A 13,252-nucleotide genomic window follows, 5' to 3' on the forward strand; every position below is an offset into this window, starting at 1 on the left:
AAATAAGTATAATCGACTTAAAATGGTGTGATTCTCCCAATCAGTTTAATCATTTCTTACGTCTCAATTTATGTTTTTTTTTAAAAAAAAAGAATTATTTGACATTGGTAGCGTTTGTTGGATGAATCTAGTTATGATAATTGATGGTTTGAATATATTTAATTAAGAAAAGTAAGATTGATTGATGTTATCAATGAAGATTAGGTGGAACTCAAATTCCAACACAAAGTAGAACAACTTTGGGTTCCGTAACCCAAAAAAAGAAGTGTTTAATAATAATAATAATAATATTAAAGAGAGATTAATAATGGGAATTCAAATATCAAAGCACACCTAATCGATGGAGAGAGTAAACATGATTACAAAACACTGATTACATTCACATGCATGCATTACCCTTTCCCTTTCAGTTTTTCAGTACACACAACACAACTCCAATCTTTTTTAAACAATTAAAACGTACAATTCATAATTTCTACATGCATCAAACTCCACATTTTGATAGCAATCGTTGCTATATTTTCATAAATTTCTCAATTTTCTTTTGAAAATTCATCCCATTCTGTAATTCAAAACTTAAAAAAGACTTATTAACACACCAGAAATTTATGACACAAAATTAATAGTTGGAGGCTTATTACAAATAACTAGAATGGTTTAGATCAAGAACAGGAAAATAATTATTGGTTTTTAAATTTTCATAACAATTTAAAATCAACCCAAAAAAGAAAAAAATTGTTTGTTAATGTTAATAAATTAAATCAGCTAAAATATTGACAACAAAATCTTAATTAGGATTCAGAAGGAAGAGCAAAGGCCCATTTGTGGATGATCAAAACTAATATATGGGCCTCAACACCAGAAATTCAGCCCCGCGATAGTCATCCTATTTTATTTATTTTTTTCTACTTTATTGTAGTTTTTCTCTAATATATATGTGACCAGAAATATTTATTTTCGTTCATATGTTTCTGTAAATATATATTTTAAATTATTACCTTAATTTTTTTTAAAATTTCTTTTATCAATAAAAAAACTCGTGCCACTAAATTTCCTAATACTATCTGTAATATTCATATACTATAATTATAAATTTAACGACAAGCATTTAAAAAAAATTCAAATTTCATGTCAAATTTAGATACATTTGGTAATCATTTGAGTTTTGAAAATCAAGAATTTTTCTTCTCGATTTCTTACAATAATTTTCATATTTTCTAAGTAGAAAGTTGAATTCTTAGCACAATTTCTTAATATATTCTTTTAGTTTTTCGATTATATTGGTAAAAAATGTTAGTCATCGTCAATATGGGATCTGATTAGATGTACGGTAAAAATCACTATCTTAAAAGCAAATTCGACACGAAATCATTAATGTCGGTTGTTCCATATGCAAGATTGACACAACATCCGCCTCGAATGTACACTTGTTGAAAGGAGAATTAGAATCGATGAGAGATTTTTCATTCTTTATTTTTTTTTCAGAATCAAAGAGTCAGAGGAAGAAAATTAATATCAAAATACGATTGATCTGGAGGAAAAGTAGTTTAAAGTTTTTTAAGAAGGAGATGAAATTTTTTTTTCGGATAGCTCTCAAATTTATTCTCTCTTCCCAACCCTTAAACTTCCAATGTGGGACAAGAAAATCTTGTGAATATGTTTTCCACTTTGGACCTAAGTAGTTATAAGTCATCTCCAACATAAAGTTGAATAACAAATCAAAGAGCATAAAGATGGAATAGACGAGATTATTTATAAGCTTAATTTTGAAAAGTCGAAAATAAAAAAGATAAATAAATACTAAACGGAAGATGAGAGAAATTAATAATAAAAAAAGATGTATATATTTGAAGAAAGAAATAAGGGGAGAGAGAAAGTACGTAAATAGAAAAAAGCAAGCAAAGAAAAGTGTGTATAAAGAGATAGAACGATAAAAGAAAGTATATGTGCCAAAAAAAAAAAGTCAGTAATCAACAACTATAAAGGAAGAAGTTATTGAGAGATCATCAAAGGGTATGCATAAAGAAAAGTTAATCAGCAAAGAGCAATAAAACATTGTACACATCTAGATCAAATGTGCATGGCATAATTTAGTTAAACACCATTAGCTATTTAAGTATGAAATTAGCAGATTAAAAGAGTTAATTAAGGGGTTACAAAGAGGTTATATTACAAAGATATAACAGAAAGTAGATTTAATAATTAAATGGAAAAAAGGAGTGGGAAAAATAAATAAGATAATAATAAAAAAAGTGGGGGGTGGTGGGAAGGGAAAGTAGGGTATGATTTTATAAGAAGAAGAAGAGAGGAAAGGAAAAAAAGGAAAGGCTTAGTTGGAGGGCATGATACATAAATGATTGTCCTAAAAATGAAAAGGAAGGAGGTAGCTTCCATACATATATGGGTGAATGGATATGGGGAGTAAAATTATACATTATTTGAAAAAAGAAAGGGGGCGGGGGGGGGGGGGGGGGGGGTTAGTTTGTCGATGGTTAAGGGAGTTGGGACAATACCTAGGCAGTGATGTCTGTCTCATTGCCTTCAATTCTCGGCCACTTCTCAAATGCAACTTAGTTACATTTACTTATTACTTGGAATGGATCTTCCTATAAGGAATTTTGAATTTTCAGGCTTAAAGGCCGCCCATCACCAAAAACCAAGCATCTTTCTCGCTTCCGACAAAGGCATACCAACAATTTCCTACTCTTTCACTTCCTTCCTCCCTTGTCCTCTGTTTTCTTGTTTTTTTTTGGCCCCCACAAATCTCTTCTTTATTCTCTACCGTGAAACTCCCTTCCGTTTTTATCGGTTTCGAGACTAATTAGTAACTAAATCAAACCAATTGATTTCGTACAACTAAACCAAATTGATGTTCAGTAAAGAATCAAATGAAAATAAATTGATTTTTAATCAATTTGGTTTTCATTCTCCTTTTTCTCTATATATTGAAATTATACCATTTTTTTTAAAAAAAAATTGACATTTTTCTAAATAACAACGTATGTGCACTATAATAATTGGTCTTTTTTCTAAGTAACTAATATACATGTACTATAATAATTAAAATATTAAAAGGGACCTAGGATTAGAGTTTTTTTTTTAATATAAGAAAAGTATCTACATACTCTTGATTCGGTTTGGTTTTTATTAGTTTTTTTTTTTTTAATGAAAAATAGATATGAACAAATAATTTTTTTGTATTCTCTAAATAATTTTATATTTAAAAATCAAACAAAATAATGGGTTTTTAACACATTTAGTTTATTTGAAAATAAATTATAGTTGTAAATAGTTGTGCAAGAAAGTGGAGATGGCCGAGTTGGTCTAAGGCGCCAGATTAAGGTTCTGGTCCGAAAGGGCGTGGGTTCGAATCCCACTCTTCACAGATTTTATTTGCTACAAATTAATTATGGGTTTTTTAATTTTGAGTATTTTTGAGGGCTGTGATAATGTGGTGTGATGGTTGACGTGTCAAGCGTGTGAGTGAGGCCACCAACCTTCCCGCTGCGTGGTTTTCTTGAGATAGAAAGTGGAGTGAGTGCCCCTTTTTCTTCTCTTTTGTACTCTGCCCCCGACATCTTCTTGCCCTACCAATAAAGCTCCCCCCCTCCCCCCTTATTTCTTATCTCATTAACTCCATCCCTCCCCCTAATTTCTCTCTTTCTTTTTTATTTAATCATATTTCTTCTAACTCATTAAACGCACGTGCCACCCTAATCATTATCCCCTCCCCCTTCTAACTTCTATTTAACAATACTTCAAATTTAATAAAGTCAAATCATTAAATATTTAAACATATTAAAAGCTACCACATTATTATTATTAGATACTCAAAACATAATAAATCCATGTTTAATGCTCTTAATAATCCAATTACGTGATCCGTTATTTCCATAACGGAATTCGTTCCACTCTTCTTATTTTCTCTGACATTTTCTTTTCTCTGTGACCATCATGCCATTCATTCTTGTCCTTATTTCCAGGAATCTCCCTAAATTACAAAATTTCTATCAATTCCAGGATTTTTATTTCTCAAAATAATAATTATGATATCAATTATTTGACGTTTACCTAATTTTTCTTTTTAGTATCTATTCAAATTTGATTAAAAATGGATTCACGTTGAATATGTATTCAAACTATTCAACTAACATCTGCATGCTAATGATTTTAAATGTTTTTTTTTATAATTCGAATTCTTGTATTAGTTGCATTCAAATATTGAATGCAATATTGTCTATTCCCTAGTTTTTCTTTTAAAAAGTTATTAACACATTATTTTAACTCCCATATTTATACCCACCATGAGATTCCCACTCATGGATCAATTTTAGAGATAATAGCAAATCATGCTTTTGTGTAGTCATCGAGACAAATCCCTATATACAAAAAAAAGCATTCATATCATTAACGGATTATTTCAGTTAGGTATTTAGTGCACAAATAAGAGCCCCATTAGACAAAATAATGAAGAAAATTATTAAATAACCAGTACATTTTAGTTAATATTTAGTTTAGTTATTAATTTAGATTAATTAATTTTTTAAAACTAAATAATCACTTTAAGATTGTAATAAAAGGCTTTTACACTATCGTATAAATATTGAATTATTGTTCTTTGGAGAACTCTCTTCATCTAAGGGATGAACTAATTTTCTAGTTTGATCATGAATTGGGTCTAAACTTCAACTTGATGCATCACAAAATGACTTGATAAAAAGGTAAAATCAAATAAAAAAAAGAAGAAGAAATAGACTAGTATTTGCAACTACTTAAAGATAGAATAACTTGATTTGTGTGTATGTATTATGTTAAGAGTAGATATATTATGTATTCCAATGATTTCTTTTAATTCTATTTTTTTTTCATTATGCATATTTATGTGTTAGAAAAAGGAAGATTATTCAATAAAATCACTAGAATGTTACGAATATGTACGATTCATAATAATTACGGGATGGATTTGCATGTCTCCACTAAAAATAATAGATGTAGTTTTACACTTTTTCGTTTAAATATAAAATATTTCAAAATTGTCAATCACATCGTAGTAGCGATGTTTTTGAATAATATTTGGAGTGAAATTTTTTTAAAAAATAAAAGAAGCATCAGGCTGATGTTGGATGGTGGTTGTATAAGAATGTAAACTCTAGACTCCACATCCACAATCATGGAAAAGAAAGAGGTATGGGTAAAACGGTAATATCACGAGCCAAATTGTTATATATATAGGTGCAATTTTCTGCCATTTCATTCAGAGTCTGTTTCCATTGTACTCAAAGAAAAAAGAAAAAAGAAAAAAGAAAAAAGGAAAAAGAAAAAAGGAAGGAGAAGGGAAAAAAAAGAAAAGAAAAGGAAAACCCAATCTCCCTTTTTATTTGTATCTTCAGAAATGGAAGATGAAGATCAGAAGGAGTTACAGCTTCTTCCGACGCCTCACTCCATAGCGTCATCATCATCCCACATGTCGTCCCGCCCATCGGACTCGTCGTTAAGGTTCCGGTCCGATGCATTCGAAGCGGCGGGTCCAGGATCGGTGGACTTGCAGCTATCGATAAGCCTAAGGCCAATCCGGCCGGCAGCGGAGTGCTTGTTCAAGTACGAGGAGGTGATGAAGCCGGAGGCGGCGAGCTGCGTGGAGGCGCTGAAGTGGCAGGCGGCGGAGCAAATTCGGCTGGCGGCGATGGAAAAAGCGTATGCGGAAAGAGTGAGAGAACTGACGAAAAGGGAGATAGAATTGGCGCAAACGGAGTTTGCAAGGGCTCGGCAGATGTGGGAAAGGGCAAGAGAGGAAGTTGAAAAAGCGGAAAGAATGAAAGAAAGAGCCACTAGACAAATGGATTCTACGTGCATGGAGATCACTTGCCAATCTTGCAGGCAGAGGTTTCGGCCTTCTTAATTATATCTCTAATCATCATTTACCTCATTAATTACGTACCCCTTCCATTTTCCAAATCTTCTCTTCTTCACAGCCTACTTAATTATTAAGCGTTATATCCAGAGTTTCTTTTTTAATTAAGTCTCTGCTTGCCTCTCTCTTTTCAAATTAATAATCCTTTAAATTAAGCAAAATATAGAGAATATATGGGTTATTAATTTGATCATCATCATCATCATCATCATCATCATCATCATCATCATCATCATCATCATCATCATCATCATCATCTTCATCAACATTCACACAATATTCAAAATTGGAGTTCAATTTCAATTTTGTTTTCGATATATTTGATTTTGCTCTCCTGGTTTTCTTCTTTACTGAATTAAGTTTGTATGATATTATAATATTTTAATAATCAAATGGACGATTTGTTTTGTTTATTATGACATTTTTATTTTTCCAGTAATGATAGTGAAAATCGTCATGTATATATTTTTATTAGATTATTGATCCTTTTCTTTTTTCTTTTTACTTTTCTGGAAAATCTCGTTTATATATGTTATCTCACAAATCACACGACCTGCCTCATGTATACAAATAATTGAAATACTCTCTCTCTTCTTTTTCTGTTTTTTATTTTCCAATTAAATTAAAGAAAACAATCATTCTATTTTTTGTTATATATAATTTATTAGTTTATGCATGTATGGGAAAAAGCAATCAATCTTTGAGTCATAATAGTCATTAGAATAACATTTTTCTTATGAGAAATTGGTTGATCCGATTGGCAAAATTATGTACTTTGTTCATTTCATTGAATAATTTAGTTTCCTAAGTTAAAAGGTTTGAGTACAATATGGAACGTGATCATAGCTTAGTTGGGATATGGTATATGTTAGCAATTAGAAGGTATGTGGTTTTTTTTAAAAAAAATAAGATTATGAGAATATTGTGATGATCCTTTATTAAATGGACAATCTTAGAAATAGAGAAAAACGGACAAAGATTGATATCTATATAGAATATTTAGAATACATAAATGTGATTGAAGATTTGAGTAATGCTCACATAATTATTATTTGTTAATTATTTGAAAGGTTTGAGTAGATTATAACATTAATTTTGAGTTGCAATCAATTGGATGGAATGGATCCCATTTTGAGTAAAGAATGAGCAAGACTTTCCAACCACATACACATTGTTTGGATGAAAATACATGCAATGTTAAAAACAATAATATGCCATTTTGACTAATTCTTTCATTCACTGGATGCTAGTTTTATATGATTATTGTTTCAATACAAAACTATTAACATTAATGAAATATATCATCCGCCCATTTCTTGATTATAATAACTATTTCATTTTAGTTTAAGTAATTTTTTCTAATGTTCTGTTCTATTCTCGAACTTTTCATCGAAACTCAAGTAGAATGATTCGAGTATAAAATTAGGGTTTGAGAACATTGGCATTGAACTTAATGGGAAATGTTAAAGAGGGTGTTTAGAATATTGACGTTATAAATATTTTCTAAACAATTAAAAAATCATTTATGAAAATAGAGACGAAAAGTAGAATAATCCTTAAAATAAGATAGAGAGAGAATATTCATTAAGATGGATAAATAAAGATAGATTGAGAGAGAGAAGAGCACTGAAATTGAGAGAGGAGGAGGGAAAAGAAGGAAAGAGTCAAAGGTCAAAAGAAAAGAAAAATGTAAGAAGGAAAGGGAGATGTAGATGGAGAGAAAGGCAAATGAATCAGAACAAAAAGTGAGAAATGGATTGGGAAGAAGAAGACAGGGAGATAGCTGTACCAATTTTGTTTTGAAGTTATTTAACTTTACCTCTCATCCTAACCAAACACCAAACATCCCCACTATCACTGTCTGCAATTCCACCATTTCATAATTTCCTCCTTCTAACCCTAACCCTAAAACCACCATGATTAACTACTTCTCTTTTCAAAACCCACCCTTTAATAATGCACTTCTCTTCTTCTTCTTCTTCTTCTTCTTCCTCCTCCTCCTCCTCCTCTTGCCACCGTGTGCCTCCCGGGCTAATGGCAATTAGGGTTTCTCATCATTCATGAGAGTGCTCACAGTTCTTCTTTTCTTAAGATTTTGACATTTTTATTTTGATGGGCATGTGCAGAAAGGTACATGAATGATGAATAATGCTTCCCCCCTTTTTCTTTGATTCCTTGAATAAAAGTCAAGTTTAGTTTTGAATTCTGATGGGGTGTCAAGAAAAAAGGTTCACCTAGAAATGGTAATTTGGAGGGTGGTTCTGTTGTTCAAAAAAGGCACACATTTTGTCAGACTCACCATCATATCAAGTCAAAGGTACATCATTTCAGAAACTTACAACCCATTTAAACTATCTTTTTAAGTGCTTAAACAAGTGTTTTTAAAGCAAACATATGATATGTTTCCCTAAAGCCAAAACTAACCTAGTTAGTTTGATGAGATGTTACTTAGACAATGGGAGAGTATGATGTTTCCAAAAGAATGCAGTTGAATGAGATGAGCGTTTTGGTGAGGCATCTTTGTTTCCTTCTCTTTCTGTCCTCGTACTCAGAATCGAGTCGCTCACTGTATAGTCCGTTATGCTGTCGGTATTTCGAATACCACCTTTGATTTTTTTTCATTCTTCCATTTCGAAGGATTTGGGAGTTGTTGTGAGACTTTTCTTTCCCTAGTTGGTTTATGGATGTTTGTCCTTTCTCCTCCATTGCCCCCTTGAAGATCAAAGAAGTTGGGATGTGCAAAGGACAATCTGTGGGGGAGAAAATGAATGTGGGGAGCGTGTTGTCGCATAAATATGAAAGGAATATACATATATATGTATAGAGAGATCACATTGTTGTGTGTTTGATTCAATATCATATAATTTCATTAAGAGTCATCTCCATGGTAGCACCTAGAGAGGAAGGGAAGGGGGAAGTGGAGCAGCCAATTATTTTAAGAGTAAGTCTTAAGGAGTGGGAAAAAGGATGTAGGACATGCCTTGTCCCAACCAGCAAACTACTGATTCCATTATGACTAAACCTTAACATTTTGTCCTTTCACCTTGTCCATATATAGATTGTAACAGATTCTCTCCTCTCTCTTTCGACCTGAATGATTAAAGATATGTTTGTAATGATTTTCTACGTAACAATGCTATTAAACGTTGAGAAAGTCATTCTAATCCTAATGTATAAAGAAATTCACAGGCGATGTAACTGTTGATGAGAAGATACAAACTTTTTTTTCTTAGTTTCAGCTTTTTCAAGAAACATCCATCAGAAGCAGAAGTTCGTACGGTACAATCAACAGTAATGAATCTGGGTTTTTGGGTTGGACAACAATTATGGATTAAGAGATGGTTCCAAAATTAAACATCAAAACAATTTAACTGTCAGAAGAGGAAACTGATTTTTTCCCCTTTCTTTTTTTCTTTTTTGTTTAAAGGGTCTCAGAAATTGAGAGCTGTGGTTGCTGAAATGCTGATACAAGTTTTAAAGCTGTCAGGGACAGAGAAGGGATATTGTGGGAGGGTTTTTTTTTTAAAGTTTTAATCTTTTACCACTCATTGAAATAGTTTTTCTGGGTTCTTCTCGACACCCCAAGATTGAAATAAAAATTTAACTCTACATCCAAATAATCAATTTTTTTAAATTTTCTCAGTGGACCGAAAAGAATCAAGAAAGACTATTTCTTGGATGTACAATGAAAAAAGTTATATTTTAATTTGAGTCTTGGGATTGATTCGGACGATAAAAATTGAAAAAAACTATTTCAATGAGTTCTTTAAAAGAATATTGGTTGTGATCGAAGAAAACATTTGAGGATCACCTCGGACATTTTTCCCATCGTTTCTCCATAAACCATGGTGGTGTGTGTGGAGCTTTTGGTGGTGAAGGTCAAGGATGGTAAATTTCCAGATATGACAACCTTTTACCCTTCTCTTTCTAGGTGAGAGAGAGAGAGAGTGATGAAAGATTTGATGGTCTTGTCATATCAAGGCCCAATGAAGGGAAAGGTAGCTTTCATTTGAAGCTAGAAAAGTTGAAAAATCAGGTATAATGGTGAGTGGGACTCAGCTCCCTTTGAAAGTCAGAAACTTTAGCATGTGGAAATGAGATGCAATTTGTGGGAACATATATCAAAATTGGGATACTTGATGATCCAAACTTTCTTTGTATCTTTTCTGCTTGGCCAATCTGATAAATGGCAAAATCCAAACACTATCTACCATCCCTTTTGGTTGGAATAATGGAATTCCAAAGAAGGTTAAACCCTCTCAGCTTTCCTTTTCTCATTCTACTCCCCCGTGAATTGTCCTTCTCTCACTCTTCGGTTGAACCTCTCCTTTTTCTCTTTTACTGAATCTAAGCCAAGGAAGACAAGATCCTGACCGTGGTCTCTGTAATCTTTCTCTGATATGTTTCAGGTCATTCAACGTATGATGGTTGCCCTGTTTCATTATGCAACATTAAACAGAATCCTTGTCTGTGTAAGAATACAGAGTTTCTTACTAGTTTACTACAATCCAGTGCCATATGGACATCGCATTTGACAACGAACTTGAATTGTATACCATAACTTGGATCAAAATTCAAAACTAGTTACCAGTTGTTGATGAAAGTACTTTTATCAATCTCATCATACAGAGTACGTAATACACAATTGAATGTCAATGATTCACTAGCATTTAAAATGAAGATATTCTTTTAGTTCGTATAAGACCTGAAAAGAAACGGCTAGACCCACTTAAAAAGGGTCGTGGGATCTACCTAAAGAAAACAAGGACAGAATAATTAAAAGAAATCAACCAGACGAATCTTTGGAATGATTCTCAGTTTCTCATTCCCATTTCCAAACTGTAAGCATGGTCCCGAGTGTTGTAGACGGAAATAAGAGATGAAATGACCGCAAGCTAGGAGACAACAAAGCATAAATTAGGGAGTTGGAACTCTTACAACATTGTTTATGAGATAAAGCAAGCGGAAACTAACAAAACAAACTAAATGAGAAGGAAGGAACAAAAATGTACATAAAATGGTGGCGTAAAAAGGATTTATTATTCAGATTAGTATACGGATCTTCCATCTCCCTCTGTGATCACATCTTTGAAAGCACCACCACTGGGAATCATTGGCAGCACATGTTCCTGATGTGGTACAATCACATCCAACAAGTAAGGTCCTTCTGTCTTCAGCATCTTCTCCATCGCTGCTCTTAACTCGGCCCTCTTCGTCACACGAGCAGCCGGGATCCCGCATGCCTCTGCAAACTTTAACATGTTGGGGAATATCTCGGACTCATTTGATGGATTTCCCAGGTAAGTGTGAGCCCTGTTGGCTTTGTAGAACCGATCCTCCCACTGCACAACCATGCCTAGATGCTGGTTGTTCAGCAGAAGGATCTTCACTGGAAGTTTCTCAACACTGATCGTTGCCAGTTCTTGGACATTCATGATGAAACTCCCGTCCCCGTCGATGTCTACGACCACCGCATCGGGATTTGCTACTGCTGCCCCCATGGCTGCAGGCAGTCCAAAGCCCATTGCACCTAACCCACCGGAGGTTAACCACTGGCGTGGCTTCTTGTACTTGTAGAACTGAGCTGCCCACATCTGATGCTGCCCCACCCCTGTGCTTACGATGGCCTCGCCGTTGGTTAGCTCATCAAGGAGTTGAATTGCATACTGTGGAGGAATGGCCTCATCAAATGTTTTGAAAGTCAATGGATACTTTGATTTCTGCTCATTCAGCTCCTCTCTCCACGGAGAGAAATCAAAGTGAACCTTCTCAGCTTTCTGAAGTAATCGATTCATTCCCTGTAAGGCCAACTTCACATCACCACAGACCGACACATGGGGCTGCTTGTTCTTTCCAATCTCAGCTGAATCAATATCGATATGAACGATTTTCGCACGACTCGCAAAAGCCTCAAGCTTCCCTGTCACACGGTCATCAAATCTCACTCCAAATGCAAGCAACAGGTCAGATTTATCCACAGCGTAGTTGGCATAAACTGTGCCATGCATTCCCAGCATTTGCAGAGACAAATCATCGGAGCAAGGATAAGCCCCAAGACCCATCAGAGTACTGGCCACCGGAATCCCGGTGAGCTTAACAAACCGCCGCAGCTCCTCCGAGGAATTCAAACACCCTCCACCCACGTAAAGAACAGGCTTCTTAGATTCAGAGATCAATCGCAAAATTTGCTCCAAATGAGAATCAATGGGAGGCTTAGGTAACCTAGACAAGTAACCGGGTAATTTCATGGGCTGATTCCAATTAGGAACCGCGAGCTGCTGCTGAACGTCCTTAGGAATATCAATAAGAACAGGACCAGGTCGACCAGAAATTGCGAGGAAAAATGCCTCGCTCACAATCCTAGGAATGTCATCTACATCAAGAACCAGATAATTGTGCTTTGTAATAGAGCGAGTTACCTCAACAATTGGAGTTTCCTGAAACGCATCGGTACCGATCATTCTCCTCGGAACTTGCCCTGTAATGGCCACCAATGGAACGCTATCGAGCAGGGCGTCGGCAAGGCCGCTGACCAGATTAGTGGCACCGGGACCGGAAGTTGCAATGCAAACGCCGGGAAGGCCAGAGGAGCGAGCGTAACCCTCGGCAGCGAAGACGCCGCCCTGCTCGTGGCGAGGGAGAACGTTACGGATAATTGAAGAGCGGGTGAGGGCCTGATGGATCTCCATGGAGGCGCCTCCGGGGTAAGCGAAGACATTGGTGACGCCTTGGCGCTCGAGAGCCTCGACGAGGATATCAGCGCCTTTTCTCGGTTCATCGGAGGCGAATCGGGAGACAAAAATATCAGGGGTGGCGATGGGGGAAGTTTCGACGGCAGCGGCGGAGGCGGCGGTGGAGGAGGGTTTAGGGGAAGGGGAAGGATTGGAGAGAGAGCTGGTGCAGATGCGAAGAGGGCGGCGGAAAGTGGGATTGTGGGGAAGAGGAGAAACTGAAAGATCGAATCTGGAGAAGGGTTTAGGAAGGGTGAAGGAGGAAGAGGATTTGGAGAAGGATTTGGAGGCGCATGGTGAAGTAGCCGCCGCCATTGATGACATTGTGAAGGAAGAAGGCGATGAGGAAGCAGCTGGGAATGTGGTCTGTAGGAAGTTGTGGTTCGCAGTGATCTTACCAATTTATACTTAATTATTTAACCACCTCTTATTACCACCACATACCCTCCATGGTGAATTCCCATAAATTACCCTTTCTTTTCCTTTTTCTTTTTTTCTTTTTTTTTTTTTTTTTTTTTTCCAATTTTCTCCTAAAACATACGTCAAATTAACAATTTGAGGTTCCCCTTCATAAGTTTTCTTTTTAGAAATGTTTATTTGTATTATAAGT

General features: G+C 35.1%; 2 protein-coding genes and 1 non-coding gene across 3 annotated transcripts; 2 read left to right on the top strand and 1 right to left on the bottom strand.

The window, feature by feature from the left end:
* Positions 1-3,304: 3,304 nt before the first annotated feature.
* Positions 3,305-3,385, top strand: TRNAL-AAG. The gene has a single exon. It is a non-coding gene; the product is annotated as a tRNA-Leu (tRNA).
* A 1,862-nt stretch (positions 3,386-5,247) lies between these two features.
* LOC120071017 (protein indeterminate-domain 16) lies at positions 5,248-6,324 on the top strand. Its single transcript, XM_039023000.1, has one exon. It carries the CDS (start codon positions 5,393-5,395, stop codon positions 5,897-5,899), a length of 507 nt encoding a protein of 168 aa, XP_038878928.1. The 5' UTR covers positions 5,248-5,392; the 3' UTR covers positions 5,900-6,324.
* A 4,257-nt stretch (positions 6,325-10,581) lies between these two features.
* LOC120071016 (acetolactate synthase 3, chloroplastic) lies at positions 10,582-13,025 on the bottom strand. Its single transcript, XM_039022999.1, has one exon. It carries the CDS (start codon positions 12,964-12,966, stop codon positions 10,960-10,962), a length of 2,007 nt encoding a protein of 668 aa, XP_038878927.1. The 5' UTR covers positions 12,967-13,025; the 3' UTR covers positions 10,582-10,959.
* Between the last annotated feature and the right edge of the window lie 227 nt (positions 13,026-13,252).

The sequence above is a fragment of the Benincasa hispida genome, chromosome 2 (genome assembly GCF_009727055.1).
Source record: "Benincasa hispida cultivar B227 chromosome 2, ASM972705v1, whole genome shotgun sequence".
Lineage (NCBI taxonomy): Eukaryota > Viridiplantae > Streptophyta > Magnoliopsida > Cucurbitales > Cucurbitaceae > Benincasa > Benincasa hispida.